Source organism: Loxodonta africana, chromosome 3 (assembly GCF_030014295.1).
Source record: "Loxodonta africana isolate mLoxAfr1 chromosome 3, mLoxAfr1.hap2, whole genome shotgun sequence".
In the NCBI taxonomy this organism is placed as follows: Eukaryota; Metazoa; Chordata; class Mammalia; order Proboscidea; family Elephantidae; genus Loxodonta; species Loxodonta africana.
This window is the reverse complement of record NC_087344.1, coordinates 62,545,281-62,566,103: the sequence shown is the minus strand read 5'-3', so window position 1 is coordinate 62,566,103 and position 20,823 is coordinate 62,545,281. Positions and strand designations below refer to the sequence as shown.

The 20,823-nt window shown below is 46.4% G+C and overlaps 1 protein-coding gene across 4 annotated transcripts in view; it reads left to right on the top strand.

Annotated features, from left to right (window-relative positions):
* The window catches only part of WASF2 (WASP family member 2), a 76,693-nt gene extending 58,414 nt beyond the window's left edge, over positions 1-18,279 (top strand). For all 4 annotated transcript variants that reach the window (XM_064281552.1, XM_064281553.1, XM_064281555.1 and 1 more), the window contains exons 3-9: positions 4,777-4,911; positions 5,434-5,587; positions 7,981-8,098; positions 9,118-9,248; positions 11,991-12,149; positions 13,995-14,506; positions 15,487-18,279. In XM_064281552.1, coding sequence (XP_064137622.1) covers positions 4,777-4,911; positions 5,434-5,587; positions 7,981-8,098; positions 9,118-9,248; positions 11,991-12,149; positions 13,995-14,506; positions 15,487-15,644 — 1,367 coding nt within the window. In that variant the 3' untranslated portion in view covers positions 15,645-18,279. The remainder of the gene's footprint in view (positions 1-4,776; positions 4,912-5,433; positions 5,588-7,980; positions 8,099-9,117; positions 9,249-11,990; positions 12,150-13,994; positions 14,507-15,486) is intronic.
* Positions 18,280-20,823: the final 2,544 nt, after the last annotated feature.

The window sequence follows — 20,823 nt, the reverse complement described above, 5'->3', positions numbered from 1 at the left end:
ACCATTTTATTAAGTCTGGTCTTTTTTACTGGAGTTTGACTTCTGCACCCCACTTTTCTCCTGCTCCATCAGGACTGTCTGTTGTGTTCCCTGTCGGGGCGGTCATTGGTGGTAGCCAGGCACCGTCTAGTTCTTCTGGTCTCAGGCTGATGGACTCTCTGGTTTAGTGGCCCTTTCTGTCTTTTGGGGCTGATATTTTCCTTGTGTCTTTGGTGTTCTTCATTCTCCTTTGCTCCAGGTGTGGGTTGGGACTACTTGATGCAACTTAGATGGTGCTTGCTAGCTTTTAAGATTCCAGACGCCACTCATGTAAGTGGGATGGAGAACATTTTCTTAATAAACTTTGTTATGGCAATTGACCCAGAAGTCCCCTGAAACCATGGTCTCCAGACCCCTTCCCCTGCTACTCTGTCCCTCAAAGTGTTTGGTTGTATTCGGGAAACTTCTTAGCTTTTGGTTTAGTCCAGTTGTGCTGGAAGTCTCACCATCCTTGTTTCTAATGAGCATTCTGGCTGTACTTTTTCCAAGACAGATTGGTTTGTTTTTCTGGCAGTCCATGGTATATTCAGTATTCTTCACCAACACCATAATTCAAAGGCATCAATTCTTCTCAGGTCTTCCTTATTCATTGTCCACTTCCCTGATTCAGACCTTTGTTGGCTCTCACTTAAACTATGGCCCTACCCCTGGCTTCTCTTTTTCTGATCCAGCCCCCTTAGAATCTATCTATCCCCTATGCCCCTGCTAGAGTGATTCTGCCTAAAATGCAAATCTCACTTTTTACTTTTATAATTCTGAATTGTTCAAAATTTTTTAAATCTGTTAACTTTCATAACTTACAAAGTGTTTTTTAAGTAAGAGTGCAGATCTTTAACTATTTATCTCCCCTGTTCTTCACTATGGAATAATCTGAGTCCCTTGGCTTGGCATTCAAGACTCCGGGACCTGCCTTCTTTTCCAGTCTCATGTTCCGCAATACCTCTTTTTCTATTTTTATATATATATATGTATATATATATATTTTTTTTATTGTGCTTTAAGTCAAAGTTTACAAACCAAGTAAGTCTTTCGTACAAAAACTTATATACACCTTGCTATATGTTCCTAGTTGCTCTCCCTTATTTTATATATTTTTTGAAGATTCTTTTAAATGAAAAGAGGAAAAAGAAGAATGAATTATCAGCTCCTGGTAGTTCTCCTGAGACGAGCCACACTCTCTTATACCTCCATGCAATGTTCGTGCCGTTTCCTGCTTGGAGAGCCCTTGCCATCCTTGTTTGCCTGGCCATCTGTAACTGATCCTTCAAGGCCCACCTTAGGGATCACCTCCTCCAGATAGGGCTAAGTGCTTCTCTGAGCTCACATTATATGCCTAAATTATTGTATACCACATTATATTAGAAATTATCTACGTCTTTTATACCAAAAGTTCTTTGAAGGTAGAAATCGTGCATTGTTTATCCTTGAACCTCATGTCTATCTTGTATAGTACCTAGCACCCGGTAGAAGTTCAGTAAATGTTTGTTGAATGATTCATGCCTATATTCTCTCTACATTCCACGTTTTTGGTGCAGGGAATGCAAGGGAGGAAGGAATACTTTCTGTGGGGATAGGGAGGGTCAGAGAGGCTTCACAGGAGGGGTTACATTTGAACCTAGGCCTTGAAAGATGACTAGGATTTCACGTAGCAGAGACGGATGCGGGGATAGGCTCATGCGTGTTTCAAGCTCATGACCTTGGCCTCCCGTGCATTGTAGTCTAACCAAAACTGCTTGGTATAGTAAGGACTGTCTGATTATGGAATGGATAAAGCAAAAAACTAAAAATTCCACAGCCATGGATCACTCCATAATAACACACCCAGAGTTCTCATTTTCCCTTGGTGCAGTGAGTTTGGCATTTCACATATTAAGTTGCCATATTTTAGGAAATGTAAGTACAGCCAGCCAGCCAGCACTTTTGATAAGTCACTTGGTCACCTACGAGAATGTAAGCCCCATGTGGACCGTTAGGAAATCATGCTATGAGTACAGTAGAGGGACGGGGCATGCCACGGGTTGGGGGGCTCCACTCAGACTTCAACAAGAGCAACTTCACATTTTTTATAAAATCAGTTTTATCTATTCTATTTCCACATAAGATGATCATTTGAAGAGTTTTACTGGTAAGGAAAAAAAATCAAGACTGCTTCTCGAATCTTTTGCAAATTGTGGTGTGTGTTATGAGTTGCTGGTAGATATTGAGTCTATCTTGGCAATCTGAATAAATGAAATTTACCTCTGTACAAGGCACTTTGGTTTTCTCCTATTTAATTATCACACTTCCGTTTTCCAAGGTTGGAGTAATTTTTAACACTTGAAGAATACAGAGTATCAAATTACTGACTGGAATTATATTTTAAATTTCCTTTAGGTTTAATACTTAGGATATTTAGATATTGTACACTCTCCCAAGTCATATGATACAAAGAAGAATCTCATTTTAACAGCTTGTATCTTTAGCTTATTTAATCCTTTTGATAATTTAATGAGATAGACGTAGTTATCCCCGTTTTATAGATGAGGAAACTGAGACTGAGGGGTTGTGACTTCTTGGAGAGTACACAGGTATAAATTGGAAGAACTGAGACTTAAATTCAGGTTTTCTGATTTGAAGTTCACTCTGCCTTCCATGAAGCTTTGGTGGTTCAGTGGTTGAGAGCTCAACTGCTAACCAAAAGATTAGCAGTTCGAATCCACCAGCTGCTCCTTGGAAACCCTATGGGGCAGTTCTACTCCATCCTATAGGGTCGCTATGAGTTGGAATCAACTCAATGGCACAGGTTAGGTTTTTTGATTTTGGTGCCTTCCATGTATCATAGTTCTAAGAGTGTGTGCGTTACTGTGCCAGTGTCCCTCATGCCCTCTTAAAACCGAGTTCTCAACGTGACCAATTTTATACAGTGGGGTTCTTTGTAAGATTTAATGTCAAAAACCACTGTGCCACACTAAACTACTACTCCCATTATCACTGGGAGTACTACCCACTTCAATGAGGAGCAGGAAATCCTTGTATTCTCTTGATAACCTAAGAGTAAGTTGATTTGGGATTTTCTTTCCCTCCAGGACAGGTGAATGGTTAACAGGTATTTTTGAGCCTGGTTTATTTCCCACATATAATGCTGCAAGTTACTCTGCTTTAACCCTCTAATCACAATTTCCATTACCTGGTTGAACTTGATACAATATGGTTTTTATGGGAACTTAGCAATTTTATAGGAGCCCTGGCGGCGCAGCGATTGAACGCTGGGCTGCTAACTGAAAGATGGGTGGTTTGAACCCACCAGCAGCTCTGTGGGAGACAGATGTGTCAGTGTGCTCCCATAAAGGTTCACAGCCTTAGAAACTCTATGGGGCAGTTCTACTCTGTCCTATAGGGTCACTATGAGTAGGAATGAGAACTCTATTGCAGTGAGTTTTTTTTGGTTTAGGGATTTTATGGACAGGGATCAGACAGGTTCCCCACCTACAGAGTAGATGTATAGCCCCATAGCCAATTTGAGTCCTTTGGACCCAGGGGCATCCCATAGTTGTTTAGGTCATAAAACCATTCTGTATGCATGGACTTTCTCCTTCCTTAATTAGAAACTCCTTGTTGACTAAATTTATCAACAATTCAGAATTTGCATTTCATTGATCTTATCCTTACTCTCCAGGTTGTACTGGGAAGGTGAGTTTCAGTTCACCCTGAAAGTGCAGTTTTGACTTCTCAGACTAATTTTTTTTCTCCCAAATATGGACTACGCATAAATGTAGTTTAGAAGCTAAGAAGTAGGATCTACTTTAAATAGTTCTCAAAGAAGTTATCTCTTCATTGAGCATGGTCACTCGTACCAGCCTTCACCTTGCAAGTAAGAAGCTCAGATGATAAGTTTATTCATATGTACCATTTTTCATTCCTAGTAAGAATGTGCCTTGTGGCTTGGAATGACAATATGGAGGTAGTGTCAAATTGCTGTTATGTTTCTTTGGCAGCAAAGTCTCCCTGCATTCCAGGATTGAAAGTAAGGAACTCTTTCTTTTATTTGGAAAAAAAAAAAAAAAGACATGGTGAAAAGAGACCACTGGCATGTTGTTTTTCAGGGAGGGCTTAAAAGTTTCCTCTTTTTACTCGTTCCCTGAGATGCAGATTTGAAGGATTGTAACCTAGAGCAAAGACTTTGAAGTAGCTGGTTATAAAACATAAAATAACCTTTTCAACCCTTAGAAGAAGTTATACGTCTCTGCTGTGGGTTGTCGGTAAGTTCAGGGCCCCCCAAAGATACTGCAACTCATCGTCCTTCAATGTACTTTTGAGGCTCCATTGAGGAAGCAATTTCTTATTTTGCATGTTAATTGTAGACGCCTAAAAGGTTCTTTTAGTGCCCAATCTGTTTTCCAGAATGATTTTACAAGGTACTTTTACAGAGCAGCAAGGGGCTAAGGGCTAGGTGTCTGTGTAGACAAACTGTCCACTCTCCCAGGGTTAATCTTTTGCATTACACCTTTAGATTTTATTCATCCTGCTTTGAGTTTGATGACTGTTTCATGGGTTTGCCAAGAAGGTTCAATTGGTTATAGAACATACGCAGATTGCCCAAGCTATGGAGGGTGTCTGTCTCCAAGCGGTATCTGCTTATAGCCGAAACCATCTTAAGGTGTATATGGGGGGCGGGGAGTACAGTCTTTAGTTGCCAGTTGTTTTGTCCATATATGTCACTTTTATGCACGAGCGACTTGATTTCTTTGCTCATTCCAGGTAAATATGCAGAGGACATTTTTGGAGAGCTCTTTACTCAGGCAAATACCTTTGCCTCTCGGGTAAGCTCCCTTGCTGAGAGGGTCGACCGCCTACAAGTTAAAGTCACTCAGCTGGATCCCAAAGAAGAAGAAGGTAAGGAAGCTGAGCTCAGCATTCGCAGGCTCTGCTGAGCAGTTTCTTAGAATTTTTTTTTTCCTGATTTATAAAAAAGTGAGGGGAGAAATCACAGAGGCCTATGAAGTTCTGCTTTGAGGTGACATAAGCCTGGGTGGTGTGAAGAAACCTTTTTAGCTCCACCACACCCCCACACACTCCCTTTCTCCCATTCCCCCAATTCCCTCTTTTTCAAACTTCCCCTCCCCAATCCTATTTTGCTACCATAAAAGTACTTGGAAGATTCATTCCTCCTAAGGAGAGGCCTGCTAGATCTGGCCACATAGTAAACCTTTGTGTTGCCTCATTTTGTTCAGTCGTGAAATGGCTGGGCTGCTGACAGCCTTGTGGGGCTTCCCCACAGGGGGAGGAAAAAAAAAACCTGGCTGCAGACAGCCGCAGCCAAGAAATGCGGCAGCTGAGGCCTCTCTGACTGGTGTGACTCAGTGTTTGCTCAGATGGCCTGTCGTCCATTTTCTAACGCCTTCCATCTTCTGTCAGTGTCACTACAAGGAATCAACACCCGAAAGGCCTTCAGAAGCTCTACCATTCAAGACCAGAAGCTTTTTGACAGAAACTCTCTCCCAGTGCCTGTCTTGGAAACATACAACACCTGCGACACTCCTCCACCTCTCAACAATCTTTCCCCTTACAGGTAACAGCTGGCTAGTTCCTCCCTTTTTCCACCTAAAGTAAAAAAACACTAGATTGTCTTTTTACCTAAAGATGTTGTTTACATCAGAGGATTGTATCAAACAGCTCACTAACTACGCCAGAGTTGCTTGTGGCAGCAGAAGCTGAAGTTTACCATATAAACACTGTCACTTACTTGGTCTCTGAAATTCATAGTGAATGTATATGGAAAGTTTGCTATAGCATTATATGCTGCAGAGTTTTCATTTGGTATAAGCCAGGTCCTTCTTGGACTCCATCCAAGGAATTTAGTTATTAGTTATTATAGAACCAAAAGGACTTTGTTACAAGGCGGTCCTATAACATGGATCCCAGGGGCAACCTTCTAGCAAGGCTCCCACTTACTTGTAAACCACTAGATTACCAGATGTTGGAGTGTGTTGGTAGGGCCAGCCTCACGGACGGGTTGCTCTGGGTCTTGAGGGGTCCTTCCAAAGTTTAAGGAGTAATTGACATTCTTCCAGATGAGTACCGTTAACTTTGTTTTGTACACCATTTCAACATTCCCTTCTGAACCTACACTGCTGTGGCTGAACTTGAAAAGGAAGGTAGCCTTATAGACACCTTAAAGCCCCTCCCTTCTAGTGGTCTGATAGTATTGTCATACTGCAAAAAACCACTGAGCAGGGGCAGAAAGGGAATATTTATCTTGCTTGTTTCCATAAATATCTTTGGAACAGGTAAAAAGTAATTACAGATAGCTGGAGGCAGATGTCTTCTGTGAGGCATGGGTACACTGCAAAGTAGAGAGAGAGAGAGAGTGTGTGTGTGTGTGTGTGTGTGTGTGTGTGTACACCTGTGAAATTCAAGGACATCTGTCTGATTTAGGAAGCCTGGAATAGGAGCATGGTAGCCTCTCACACAGATACAGGGAAGGTGCATTGCATCTATCTTGTATTGCTGTGTGAAATTATGTTTATCCCTTCGCTTTCAAAGGGAATAGCCAGCAGAGCAGGACAGAGATTTAACTCTCTAGCCTTCATCATTTAGTCTAGTTGGGTTTGGGCGGGGGGGCTTGGAGGAAGGAAGGGATCACACCCTTGATAATATTGAAAAAAGTATGATACAGGGCTTGTGCGGTAGGATAATAAGAAAATTTTATTTTTCAGTTAATAATATTTTCTCTTTTAACATATAATATCAGAACTAGTATCTTCTCTCAATTATCTGGACTTGGCCTAACAGAAACAAGCAGTGGTATAGCTAACTCAGAACACGATTTAATATAAAAAATCGTTAGTGTTTGATTTGAAAGTGTTTTCTGTATGTTGCGATAGGATTGGAGGCCAGGGAATAGAGTTACCTTTTTGATTCTTTTTTTTTTCCTGAGAATGTACACGACAAAACATGCAGCCATTCAACAGTTTCTACATGTACAGTTCAGTGACATTGATTACATTCTCTGAATTATGCACCTATTCTCACCCTCCTGAGTTGTTCCTCCCATATTAACATAAAGTCATTGCCGCCTAAGTTTCCTACCTAATCTTTCGAGTTGCTCTTTGTTGTCCAGTTCTTTTTAGTTCAGAATAAGTTAAAATAAATGTCTGCTCTTAAGCACGCACTTTCTGGAAAGTGAGAGTGGCTTAGCCATGCAAAAGTGCAGGATTCCAGTGTGGATCATTGAGTCTGGCACAGATAACCCTGGCTCTAACCCTCAGAAGCTGACTCTGTACTACTGTCACAGCCGCTAGAGGTGTGATTAAATCTTGTGGTCATAAGGCAGCTGGCCATCTGTTCTCACTGGAGCCCCCTTGTGGTTGGTTGGTGGGGCAGATGCTGAGCTATTCTAGAAAGGAGCAAGAAGGTAGAGTGCTGGGCTCTCTGTATTTGCTGAGGAATAACAGCTGTACAGACATACACATTTGTGTATATTCATGTGTACATATTTGCACAAATACGAACACGTGTGCACAGGTTTCAGGTAGTTGGAATGCTGCCTAGAGAGCTGTGGGGAATTGGTAGGGGAAGGGGAACCAGTGGCGGGAACCAGTGGCAGAAACCACCTGTGATGTGCCAGAATGTGAGGATATCCTCAGGGAGGTGGTGGTGGTCATGCAGATCATTAGAAATAATCAAGATCCCTCCTCCAAAAGCACCTTTGTGGTCTGACCATGCAAATTCCTCTGCCTGGAGTTGAAAGTAAAGGCTAAGGTTCTTCAAAAGCCAGGCAAGTGAAGAGATGCCATTCAGAGGCATTGGAACACTGGTATGAGAGAGGAAACACGCAGTCAATTCGAGTGACTTCTTAACTCTTCAGTGTAAAAACTGCTAACTGGTAGGTGTTTGGAATATTGGATTTGGTTAGGAGCTCATCTGTCTCCTGACAGCTACTTGTCTTCATTTCTATCCCAGGGACGATGGGAAGGAGGCACTCAAATTCTACACAGACCCTTCGTACTTCTTTGATCTTTGGAAGGAGAAGATGCTGCAGGACACCAAGGATATCATGAAAGAGAAGAGAAAGCATAGGGTGAGGGGAAAGGGGCGTCTGTTCTACACATCAGTAGGCACGCTTGTGGAGGGGGAATGAAAAGGAAGCCGGTCTTATGTGAAGTAATCATTCCAAGTGCCTGCTTGTTTGAATGCCAGGTGAAACTCTAAAAAATTATGTCCACAGCAAGCACAACCAAGATGAAAGTATAAATCACACCAAAAATGTGTTTGTTCCCCCTAGCACTATTAACAATTGAGTATATTCAGGCTGAGTTTTAGAAATTGACTTTTCTGTTCAGCATTTATTTCTCCTGCAGTTTGCACATGACCCTGCTGGACACTCAGGCTAGGCTAGTGCCTTCCCTGCCAGTTTTGCAGCTCATTTCTCAGATCAGCACAAGGCTCTGCAGTGCTTGATTTGCAGTGAGCAGTTTAACACCTTCATTACTAGATGGGTGGGGTAGAAGGGATATCCCTATTTTTGGGAGTGGCTTCTCTCCCCTTAGACCTGCAGTGGCATGTGTATGTATGTGTCCTACCAGGGCAACCTCATAATCCCATTAACGTCACTGCCGGGAGGCCCAAGAGAGCACCAGGGGCTAGTGCAGCAGCACAGGCTGAAGAAGTCATTGGGGTTTTTTTTTTTTTTTTTTTTTTTTAACTGTTTCCTTATATCTGCCCCAGATATCTGCAGTTGTCATTACTTCTCATCTCTCTTGACTGACCTTTGTGGCAGAGCACATAACAAATAGCTGTTTACTGAATTCCTGACAATTAGAGCTGCTAAGAAACATGAACATGTTACCCAAAAAGGTAGTGGGTTTCCCATTGCTAGAGATGTTGAAGCATGAGATTGAGCAAATGTTTCCCCCGGGCTGGGATCAGATGACATTCTCGGTCACTCCAAAGCCAGTAATTCTGTAAATTCTGTAGTGCTACTGTATATTGTTTAGGCAAAATCATCTCTTGGGTTTGTGTCCATGAAGATGGGTAGAATTTTGATAAAGACCTTTGGAAAATGTTTTATAAAGGGTTTTCTGTTCCTTTCCATGTTAGAAAGAGAAGAAAGAGAATCCAAATCGAGGGAATGTGAACCCACGGAAAATCAAGACACGTAAAGAAGAGTGGGAGAAAATGAAGATGGGACAAGAATTTGTGGAGTCCAAAGAAAAACTGGGGCCTTCTGGGTAAGTGGTGCTTTTGTACTCTTCCTAGCATTCTCTGAAGGGGCTGGGGGCTTGGAGACAACAGTCTGATGACTCTGTCATGACACCTTTCACACCCCCTGCAGCCTGGCTGTGTGGATTAGATCAATGCTACTATTAATCAGCTACTTTTAAAGTGCATCTATCTGGTGATTAAAATTTGCTAAATAAATCAAGAAACTCAGCAGTTTCAATGAGGTGACTGGAATGGTCTTGAAAGCCCAGGGCCTCTAGTGCCCTTATTTTGCCAGACACTAGTATGTCTCAGGGCCTCAAAGGAAAGACTGGAAAGGGGAGAAAAGTGGTCTCACCAGCCCTTTGCCTCCAGAGCATTGATTTGAAGGCCGTGCCCAGAGCTGGGCATTTCAGGGGAGTGGGAAGGACCAGGCAGGGAATTTGTGCACATCACCAAAGCAGCTTTTCAGCCAGCCTTTGTCAGTCTCGAGAGAGAGGCTAGCCAAGGGACTGAATGCAGACCTCAAAAAGAGTGTGGGAAAGGTTGCTCGGCCAGTATTAAGGCTGTATATCTCCGTGGAGAAATAGTAGATGTCAGTCTGACCCCATTTCCCAATACGAAATTACAGTAAAGGCTTTAAGGGAAAAATGGTCTTAAAGCTTGAGTTTGATGCTTACCCTGGTGCCTGACCTGTGTGACATTCAAAGCCAAGTCACCACAACTGCTTGGCATGAAAGTTGCCCTTGTTTTTCCACTAAATGCATTGCATCTTGGCTTTTAGAGAACCATGTTATTAGCACATGCCAGCCCATGCCGGGTGTCTGGGAATGATAAAAGGAAAGAGTTGAGTTGTTCTTCCTTTTAGGGATAACTCTGCCATGAAAACCTTGACTTTAAAAATTCTTAACACTTCTGACACTTGTTTTTCCTGGATTAAGAAATTTGTTTTAAAGAGTGATGAAGATGGTGAGAGGAGAAAATGAACCTCTCTCTCTACTGGGAGATCAGCCCTGAGGTACCTTCATTAGTTTCACCTCCCAGTACGAGGGGCCATTTTGTTCCTTGGTTACATTCTCTTCAGACAGGCACTTGTCATAGGTTCAGTGACTCTAAGGCCAGAAGCTTACATGTCCAGGATGTCAACTATTGTGTGTTTATTTTCTTGTGGAATGAGGTTGGGGAGGCTGAGGACTCTCCTTCCCATTTTCCTGTTGTCCAAGAGGTTTGGGGTTGGGCTGCATCTGGACATGCTTGTTGGGTGAACCTATAAAGAAATGTCCTTAGCCTGCAGGGCTCCAGGCCTTGGGGATTTTCCTCATCAGAGCATCATTTGATTCACTTAGCTCCCTCCAACTCTGTTCTCCTTGGGGTGTTTTAGATAAGTTCTTTAGCAATCCAGCAGTGGTAGAAAGAAGGGTAAGGTTGAACAGAGCAGGTCAGATTTTGCGAGCTGTTGCTGGGTATATTTTTGCTTGTTTGGAGTTTTGTTGCTTGGTGCGTTTGTGCTTGTTTGGAAGTTTGTTGTCCACCCAGAGCAAATTCACCTAAATCCCAGTGCTCTCGGGGACAGGTTTCTATGAGGCAAGCCCAACCACCCTACTTTAATCAGCAGCTCATTTTGTTTGATGTGAGACCTGGCAGAGGGACCGAGTCTAACTACCACACAGCAACCTGCATTTGTCCTCAGCTTGGTTTTGCAATCAAATACCTCCTTGGCCTTTGAGCACTCGGGAGACTTGCCGACCTCAAAATCAGGCCTTGTGCCAGTCACGTGTTTGCAGCTCACTAGCCTGTGGAGCTTGGCTTCACCATTTGCCATGAGACAGACTTTGGGATTTAGGTATAGGCTGCACCTAACATTTGGGAGAGAATTTAAAAGGATTTCTGGGTTTGATAAGGCCAACACTGGGAAAGGAACAGCATGGTTTTAATAATCTGGATTGAATTCCATTACTACAACAGTCCAGTAGAAACATCTGTTTAACAATAGAATATTTAATCCTGAACTAAAATCTCGGTATAACAGAAAATATATATGGGGAATATGTTCACGTGTGTTATTGTTAGGTGCCATTGAGTGAGTTCCAACCCATAGCGACCCTATGTACAACAGAACAAACACTGCATGGTCATGTGCCGTCCTCACAATCATTATGCTTGAGCCCGTTGTTGCAGCTGCTGCATCAGTCCATCTCATTGAGGGTCTCCTTCTTCTTCACTGACCCTCTACTTTACCAAGCATGATGTCCTTCTCCAGGGACTGGTTCCTCCTGCTATCATGTCCAAAATACATGAGATGAAGTCTCTCCATCCTCGCTTCTAAGGAGCATTCTGGTTGTACTTCTTCCAAGACAGATTTGTTCATTCTTCTGGCAGTCCACAATACATTCAATATTCTTTGCCAGCACCACAGTTCAAATCCATCAGTTCTTCAGTCTTCCTTATTCATTGCCCAGCTTTCCCATGCATATGAGCTGATTGAAAACACCGTAGCTTGGGTCAGGCACACCTTAGTCCTCAAGGTAACATCTTTGCTTTTTAACACTTTAAAGGGGCCTTTCAGAGCAGATTCACCCAAAGCAGTAGTATGTCGTTTGAGTTCGTGACTGCTGCTTCCGTGGGCATGGGGAATATACTCACAGCATTTTATTTCTTCCTAATAGCTTTTGTAGCAATTTTTTTGTGTGTGTGTATGTGTGTGTGGTATCTTAAAAAAAAAAAATAGAGTACCACTCAGGTTCTATAAATGACACTGGGTTCATCATCAGGTATCCACCCAACTTGGTGTACCAGAATGGCAGCATTGGCTCTGTTGAAAACATGGACGCAGGCAGCTATCCACCACCACCACCACAGTCAGATTCCACTTCTCCACCTTCTCCTTCCTTCTCTGAGGACAACTTGCCTCCCCCACCAGCCGAGTTCAGGTAAATAGTGGTACCTCTTCTACCCACTCTGAGTGGTTAAACATTTAAGAACGGAGTGAGAAAATCTAGGCTACGGCCAATAAAGTAACTTCAGGTAAGTTTGTCTAAACAAACAAACAAGAAAAACAAACCCATTGCCACTGAGTCTATTCTGACTCATAGCGACCCTATAGGACAGAGTAGAACTGCCCCATAGGGTTCCAAGGAGCGCCTGGTGGATTTGAATTGCCATCCTTTTGGTTAGCAGCCATGCTTTTAACTACTGCACCATCAGGGCTCCAAGTTTGTCTCGATAATACAAATAATTACCATCAGGTACTTGGGAGATGCTAGGCATTATGCTAAACACTGTATATGTTACTTAATCCTCCTGTTATTATCCCCATTTTATAGATGAGTAAACCAAGAGGCACAGAGAGGTCAGAGAATTTACCTAAGCTCACACAGCCAGTAAGAGCTAGAGCCATGGTTGCAAAGCAGGTCCATCTTACTCCAGAGTCTGTATTGGTAACTGCTAGCCATTTGGCCCATGCCTGAACAGATACAAGTCACCCACTTATCTCTTGTTTTTTAGTTAGCTTTAACACAACATGAAATGAAACGGTAAGACCTGCTCTCCATAAAGTATTTAGCAAACACCTTGTCCAGTTATCTAGGAACCTAGTAGACAGTCACACCTTTCTCTCTTAATCCTCCTGGCCAGTTTCACTGCCGGATAGACTCTCCCCAGAAGGAACGAAAGAGAAAAGGGGAATGAAACTTAGACTCTGTCCATGTTTTATATTTGTCAGTATCCCTGGCAGAGGTTTACGGGGAAGAGTTAGTCAGTCGTGGATGAAAAGAGATCTGAGTATTATTTGGGTCTCAGTTTTTCCTCACAGTTACTCTTTCCTTTCTGATGCCTGACAAATGAGAGCTTTGAAAGGTGGACTTTTCTCTTTGGACACTGTTTAATTAGAGGTTGACTGTATTGAGAACCCCTCAGATGGAGATCTAAAGCAGTTATCCATCTCGTCCCCATTTCCCCTTCTTCCCCTACAATTCCTGGCTATGGCTTGAAGTTCCGTGAAAATTCCAAGATGGATACTTTTCTGAGTAGCTGTTAGTACAGGGCAGGTACACAAAGGTAGAAAAAGAAAAAAAGAAACCCCCTGCAGCTGCAGCCAGGCATATCTGATCCCAGGAACGTTGTAGTCTTAATCCTCTTTCAAACCGGGTCAGGAGTCTGGTGACCCTTTCATTTCCCGTCTCTGCAGATCCTCAGCCTGAGACTCCTTCTCAGGTTTTTCCCATCCAAACACTGCAGATTGCATCCACCTAAATCTATATCCCACTCAGGTTTGGTCAGCTTGGCTTGGGCTTTCTGACCTCACGAGATCTAGTGAATGTTAATGGATTGAAGACCAGAGCCCAGTGGGTGGGTGGTGTTTGAATTTTGATTCCAGCATGCTTTCTTAGTGCTTGCTTCAGGATTAAACTGACAGCTGTGCAGTGGACTGTTGAGGAGAGTGCTTTCCCTTGAATAGCCAGAAGGTTAGAGAAGGACCTAAGAGATGATCTCAGCTAGCTTTGACCTGATAGAAGAATCCCAAGTCCACATCTTCCGGGCAGTTTTTCTCAATTGCTGCTTATCCACCTCTGCTGATGGGAAGCTCATTACCTTACAAGGCTGCCGGTTCATTGTGGTCTGTTGTGACTGTTCCCAGGTTTTCCTTTCTATTTGAGCCAAAGTGAAATGGTATAGTCAACCAAAATGAACCTAGGCTTGTGGATAGGCCTAACTATAGGTGGATGGATGTTCGCATCATGAGAGTGACAGAGGATCGTTTTTCTTTTTCCTTTTAGCTACTCGGCAGACAACCAAAGAGGGCCTGGCTTGGCTGGACCCAAAAGATCCAGTGTGGTCAGTCCGAGCCATCCACCACCAGCTCCTCCCATGGGCTCTCCACCAGGTCCCAAACCTGGGTTTGCCCCACCACCTGCCCCTCCACCTCCGCCTCCAATGATTGGTGCCCCACCCCCACCCCCACCTGTAGGATTTGGGACTCCAGGGACCCCACCACCACCTTCACCCCCATCTTTTCCACCTCACCCCGATTTTGCTGCCCCTCCACCTCCTCCCCCACCTCCAGCAGTTGACTACCCAACTTTACCACCCCCTCCCTTGTCCCAGCCAGCAGGAGGAGCACCTCCCCCTCCACCACCTCCCCCTCCTCCTGGACCCCCTCCTCCCCCTTTCAGTGGTGCAGATGGCCAGCCTGCCATGCCACCACCACTTTCTGATGCCCCCAAACCCAAGTCTTCCTTGCCTCCTGTGAGCGATGCCCGCAGCGACCTGCTTTCAGCCATCCGTCAAGGTAAATCCCTGTTTTGGGTCTAGGACCATGGGGCCTTGTCTTTCTAACTGAGATGACTGATTAGGGAGTGTGTGAGGGGCTCTGTGCTCTTCCCAGAGAACAACTTTAGGTGGGTGGGAAGAGATTTGTACCTCAGGTCTCAGATAGATCACCATGAAGAAAGGCTTTACCCTATAACAGAGATTTAGATTTCTTTCCACCTTGGTTTAAAGTAAGAATTCTTAACCTGAGACCTTTGAACTCCTTGAAGATTAATGCTATATGTGTGTGAGTTTTTTTCTTGGGGAAGGATCCCCATTTTTTATCGGATTCCCAAGAAGAGTTCTACGTCCCAGAAAAAAATAATGAATCACTGTACTAGAGGGTCCTTCTTTAGCTGGCCTCAGTCACCTCCGGTCCTCCACCTTCCCACCTTTTATAGCCTTCCTCCTCCCCTCCTTGCCTCTCTCACTCTTCCTTCTCCCCATTTCCTCCTACTCCTTTCCTCTTTTGACTCCTGCCCTCCCTCCCTCAGCTCACCCTCATGGAGCATTTATTCTCTGTCTGCCAGGGTCCAGGTCTGGTCCCAGAAGTTATAGTGGTTGTTTCTGTCTGTGATCTTCAGGGAACTTCTGGTCTAGAAGAGACAGTCCAGAACAGCTGGCCTTCTTTATAATCAGTGGTATTGGGCAGGCTGAGTGCCTGCTAGTTGAGGCCACTCCCTACACAAAACCTCAGGAGAAGGTACCCTCCTCACCAGCCTGAAGGTATAAGCCTGGAAGAATGGTAGACTTCCTTTTAGGCATACCTCCAGCACCAGTTTCATACAACCTCATCTTTCCTGCTTCCTCCTTTCCCTCTGGTTTCCCAGAGGGTGCTTCTTTTTCTCTCTTCTTGCCAGTACTTCTCCCATCAGTTGCTACTCCCACTTACTTAGTTCTGGAGGGATTTTGAGGCTGAGAACACACCTTCTAAACCCTTTTCCCTCTGTCTCCCACCAGGCTTTCAGCTGCGCAGGGTTGAGGAGCAGCAGGAGCAAGAGAAGCGGGATGTTGTGGGCAACGACGTGGCTACCATCTTGTCACGTCGCATTGCTGTTGAGTACAGCGACTCAGAGGATGACTCCTCTGAGTTTGATGAGGACGACTGGTCAGATTAACTCTTCCTGCCTGCTGCCCACCTTTTTTTTCTTTCCTTCCTACCTGCCTTCTTTGATGTCTACTGCAACAATACCATGGAAGAAAAAAGGGAGAAACAAAGAATTTCAAGGGGCCAAAGCCTTCCCTGAAGCAACCAAAGATATATCCAAGGGCTTCTTCCAAATCAGCATGTATTTCCCCTCCACCCACAGTCAAGCCCCATAGGGCTCCTGAGATTGAGTAGCTAAAATGTTTCCTCCACCCTTCAACTGCCTGTTGCATGTTGAAGGGAGGGAAAAAATCCCAAAGCAGATCCCTTTGATTGGGTTGAAATTGGAGATGGTGTCTTCTCATAGGAGCCATTTCCAAACTGGTCTTCTTCCAGTCCTTGCCCTCAGCTGCTTTGAATAATGCCAGCCATCTTCTGTCCTAAAGCAGTGAGAGTGGCCTGCATGGACGCAGCTGGCCCCTTCCTGTGCACTGAGAGGGCAGAGCAGGCAGCATGCCCCAGCAGCCAGACTGCCGTGCCCTTCTGCCACACCCTTCTGCCCTGATCTTCTGGGTGTGGCTGCCTTTCACTAAGCCATCTCTATGCCTGGGATGCCCTCTATTCCAGGAGGTTTCAAGTCCCTAAAGAATGTCTCACGCCCCTCGCCCAGAAATGATGCCTTTCTGAAGACTTGAGATTGTTCAGTGCCTCCTTTCCAGCTTCCCTCTTGGTGAATGTGGTGTTCGGGTATCCCTTAAGTGCCCCTTCCTCGCCCCCAGGTGCCTGTGGGTACCACAGCCGAGTTAGCTTTAGCCCAGTCCTAACCTCTTAATACCCATGACCAAACAAGTCCTGACACACAGGGATCTGGGCCTCTGCTGGCTGTCAGGAGCAAAGCTGAGAGATTTGGAACTGCAGGACTGGAAGGACGGTGGAAGTCCTCAGGTCCCTCCCTCTTGAGGACCCTGAGGCCTAGAGACGGAAAGTGACTTGCTCAAGGTCACACCGTTGGACGGTGACAGAGCTAGAGCCCAGAATTCCTCATTCCAAGTTACTTGTGCTTTCTGGGACCAAATACTGGGTACCTGCTGGAGGCTGGGCAGAGCCTTCTTGGCTTGTTGTTACTCCAGACCTCGCCATAGGTGGGGGTCCCAGCAGGAGGGCTCAGGGCCTGTGCCAGCCCTGTCATTGCTGCTCAAACCCTAAGGGTCTCTCCTGTAATTCTTTGCTGCTCCCCTCCCCCACATCACTAGCCAACCACATGGCCTTGGGAGCTGCCTTTCTGGGGACCAGAGGTAGTGAGAGAAGGAAGAGGGTAGGCAGCTTTGACAGGTGCTGTTTTCAATTCCTCTGCAACTCGTCCCTCTTTTATTTCCCCAATTTACGCATAGGTTCCGCCAACTGTAGAAACTTCAGTCCCTCAAGGTGGCAGCCGCTGTAGGTACCTGCCTGGGGGGGCCTGGCAGCCATGAGGAGGGCTGAAAGGCAGAAGGACTCTGGGCCTTGTTTCCAGCTGCCCCCCTCACCACACATGGTGATGTCCCTTCTCCCTCCTCCCCCTGTTTCTCAGAGCTAATACACAGGTGCTATTATTTGGAAAAAACTGGTCAGCTCTGGCCAACATTGAGGTTTCTTCTCTTCTGTCCTAACTATTGTGTAGCCTCTTAGCTGAAATCGGCTTCTACTGGCTTCTCTGGCTTTCAGAGCCCTGAAACAAAGAGAAACAGGATCTGTCTCGACCCAGCACAGCAAATGGTTGTAGTAATTGCCAAAGCCCTCGCAAAACCCTCCGGCTTGAGAAGTGTGTGTATAATCATGGGTACTGCTGCTGTGCCCTGCTGAATGCTTCCCCTCTGCCTTTGTTCCTTGAACTTGGGGTGTGGGGACTGAGCCTGTAGGTGCCAGCTTGCCCTCCTGCTGTGGCTCTCCAGAGTGTGCCCCCCTTCCACTCCTCAGATCGGGTCTCTGGCACACCACAGGCACCAGGCTCCATTGCAGAGCAAACCAGCTCTGTGTGCCCCCACTTTGCTTCCCACCCTGCACTTTGGAAGCTGAAGGTACTCTCACCAGAACCCTAAAATGGCCGCTGAAGGTGCCCCTGGCTGCAGCCCAAGAGTGACTAGAGAGACAGGCAGGGCAGTGGTTCTCCCAAATAGGAGCCCTGGGGCCTGGCCAGGCCAGGGTTTTGGCCTGATGGCTTTGACTAAATTACCCCATCTCCTCCTTTCCGGAAAGGGGGGAGCCAGCGCCACTTTCTGTCCTTCTGCTCTGACCTTGAAGGGGCGGTGTTGGCCTGGCTTCTGGAATGGACAGAGTCCACGGTGGAAAGGGCTGGGGGCAGGAGGAGGTGGGGAGGGGCACTGCCTGCGGAAGGTAGGATTAGATCATTAGCTCAGTGACCTCCTAGGGTTTCGATGTGCTGTGTTCTCATCCTACAGCTGGTTTAGTAATGATCTGCAAGTCCCGGAGAGCAACAGCACAGCTCTGCCTGATGCTCTCATTAAAATCTATGCAGCCAAGCTCGGCGCTTTGTAGCAGGCGGCATTGCGAAGCCGCCTCAGCTCGGGGGCTGGGGACCCAGTCAGCCGAGAGGCCCTCTGGGCTCTATTTATGCATATGTGCACCAAAAAAAAAAAAAAATTCTTTAAACCCTTTAAGATGAGAAAGGACCCACTGCAGCTAATTGTGTTTTTGGAATCCTGTAATTGTAGAATGCAAAGTTTAGTGATTATTTAAACTGGGCCCACGTTGGTAAGAGTAGGAAACAATGGCCTGTAAGAACCCTTAAGAGCTAAAGCCAAGGGGCCACCTTCCTTCCTGGTCTGCCCAGCCCAGGGCACCTGCCCCCATTCCTGTGGCCCAGGGGGCCAGCATTCAACCGGCAGTGTCAGATAGTGACTTGTGGCTTTGCCTTGGTTGAGAGATGAGTACATTCCAAAGGAGCAGCCGGGGGTGGGGGCAGGCTCAGCCATCCCTTGGAGGCTCAGAGCAGCTGGCCCAAGCTCCAGCTCACCTCCGATGGAAGCTCGAGTGCCCTCAGAAACGACCCTGGCCAATGTCACCGCTGAGCCGAGGTGGTGTTGTCAGGGCTAATGTGAAATCTCTTCCCGTGGCGCCGACCCTTTGGCTCTGCAGCGCCAGCATGGACAGATTGAGGTCTCTGTGGCTGCGGTGACCCCGCTTAGCATTCCCATTGTGTTCCAGCTCTGGTCTCCGGCTGTCTCCCACCACAGCCCCCCTCACGTGACCTCCGGGTGGGGAGAGGGACGGTACCCCAAAGCCAGGGGGGCTTTTGCTCATGAGAGATGTCAGGTTTCCTGGGGGGCATCAGGCTTTGAGCTCTGCTGGGGTCCTGCAGACCTGGGAGCTGTGCCTCTTGCCATATTCACTTTCAGTGCCTCCACGAGGACTAGGGAACAATTTTTTTATTGTATTAACTTTATTCAGTTCATTCACTTGAGAAACTAACCAATTTTTGCTTTCTGTCTAGAATGATGTACATGTAGGAGAGTGAGCTGTAATGCTCCCAAAGTGCCTTTTTTTCTCTGATATAAATATATTTATAAGGACATATTCCAGTGGGTTCTTGGGTGAGTTTGCCACCTCAATATTTTAGGGAGTGGGCATGTATGTAGTGGGGATACAAGCCGAAAACAGCTCGCTTTCCGCGGAGGATGGGAAAGGAGTTTCAGTTGGGGATCTGAACAGTGGGGGTGAGCCAAGGCCCTAAAGTGACCCTGAGGTTGCTGCCTTTCCTCTTCTCCCTTTGTTCTCAGGCCCTTAGAAGCACACCCAACTTTTTTAAAAGCCCTGTGGCTCCGAGCCTGGTCTGATTCCCTGCCAGGCTTGTGTATACCGCATTTGTACCCTAGCGTTCTTAAGGTTCTGTGTAACTATTTTATGTGTACACATGAATACTTAAATGCCAACATTTTAAACAGTTTGATAAAGTATTTTTAGTCGTGTAGCCACCTCTTGTTTTTAGTGGAAGAAGAAGCGAAAAGGGGGCAACATTGGTGGCCACAGGTGGTGGTCAGGGCCTGAAGGTCCTGTGTGGGTGGGACCGAGGGCAGAGGCCTGTGGGTCTGGATGGGGCAACGTGTGCAGGAGGTGGAAACCCTTTGGGTTTAGGAAGAGGTGGGAGACCCAGAGGCCCAGGTCCCCAGGCGTTCTCAGCTGGCTGAGGACAGGGTGTGGTGGGGTGAGGGGGGGAGCGGGAGACAAGCTGCTGGCAAGTCCTTGCATCAGGCAGCAGAGGCGCATAGGCTGAATACTGATGCTGTCTCCCAACATCTGGCCGGCATCTTGTCTGCTTCTCAGACCCAGGCAACTTACCTTAAATAGAAGGACTTACAGTGGAATCCGATAAAGCATTTAGGCTGCTGTACGCCCCCTCTCCTGCCTGGGGAAGACTGAGGAGGCTGGGTTTATACCCTGACCCGAAAAAATGACCTACCCAGGAAGCAACGGTTGTTCCAAGCACAGCTGCTGCGGGTAACTCTCCCTGGGGGTAATTTATGAGCAGACACCCAGTTCCAGACCCAGCAGACGCCGTGGGGTGGCCCCCGGGAGAGGACGGGAGCAGGGTTGGTGACTCTGCCAGTCACGCCTGCTGTTCAGAGAGTCACCCACTGGCATCCCAGGAGAGGGGGCAGAAGTTTTGAATTGTCAGCAACTGCTGCGCCAGCCGCTCTGAGCTCATCACTGGAGGTGGGGGTGCAGGGGAGGGGAGGGGGGCGCGGAGCCGGCTTGCCCCAGCGGAGCCCCTCTGCTCCACCCTCCTGTGTTTAGTCAGCACTTGGCTTCCCGAGGCCGGTGACTGACAGTGAGCCAGACACCCGCCCTGGAAGAAGACAAAATGGTGGTGTCGGGAGCCGCCCTTACTGGGGAATTGGAGGGAAGGAATGTGGTTCTGGGAAGCACAAGGCCTGAGCTTGAATTCCTGCTCTGCCACTTGAGAGCTGTGACCCTGTGCAAGTCACTTTACCTCTTTGGGCTGACCTAAGAAGAATGAGCGTTTATTGAGCACCCACTACCTGCCAAAGACTGCATATACCGTATCCTAGTTCCCTATTTGACAAACGGGAAAACAGGTTCAGAGAGGTTACTTGAGTTTCCTAGGATCACATAGCTGACTAGGAGCAGAGCCATGATTCCAACGGGTTTCTCAAGCCGGAGTGTGCTATTTCCACCGTGCAATTTAAACAGCT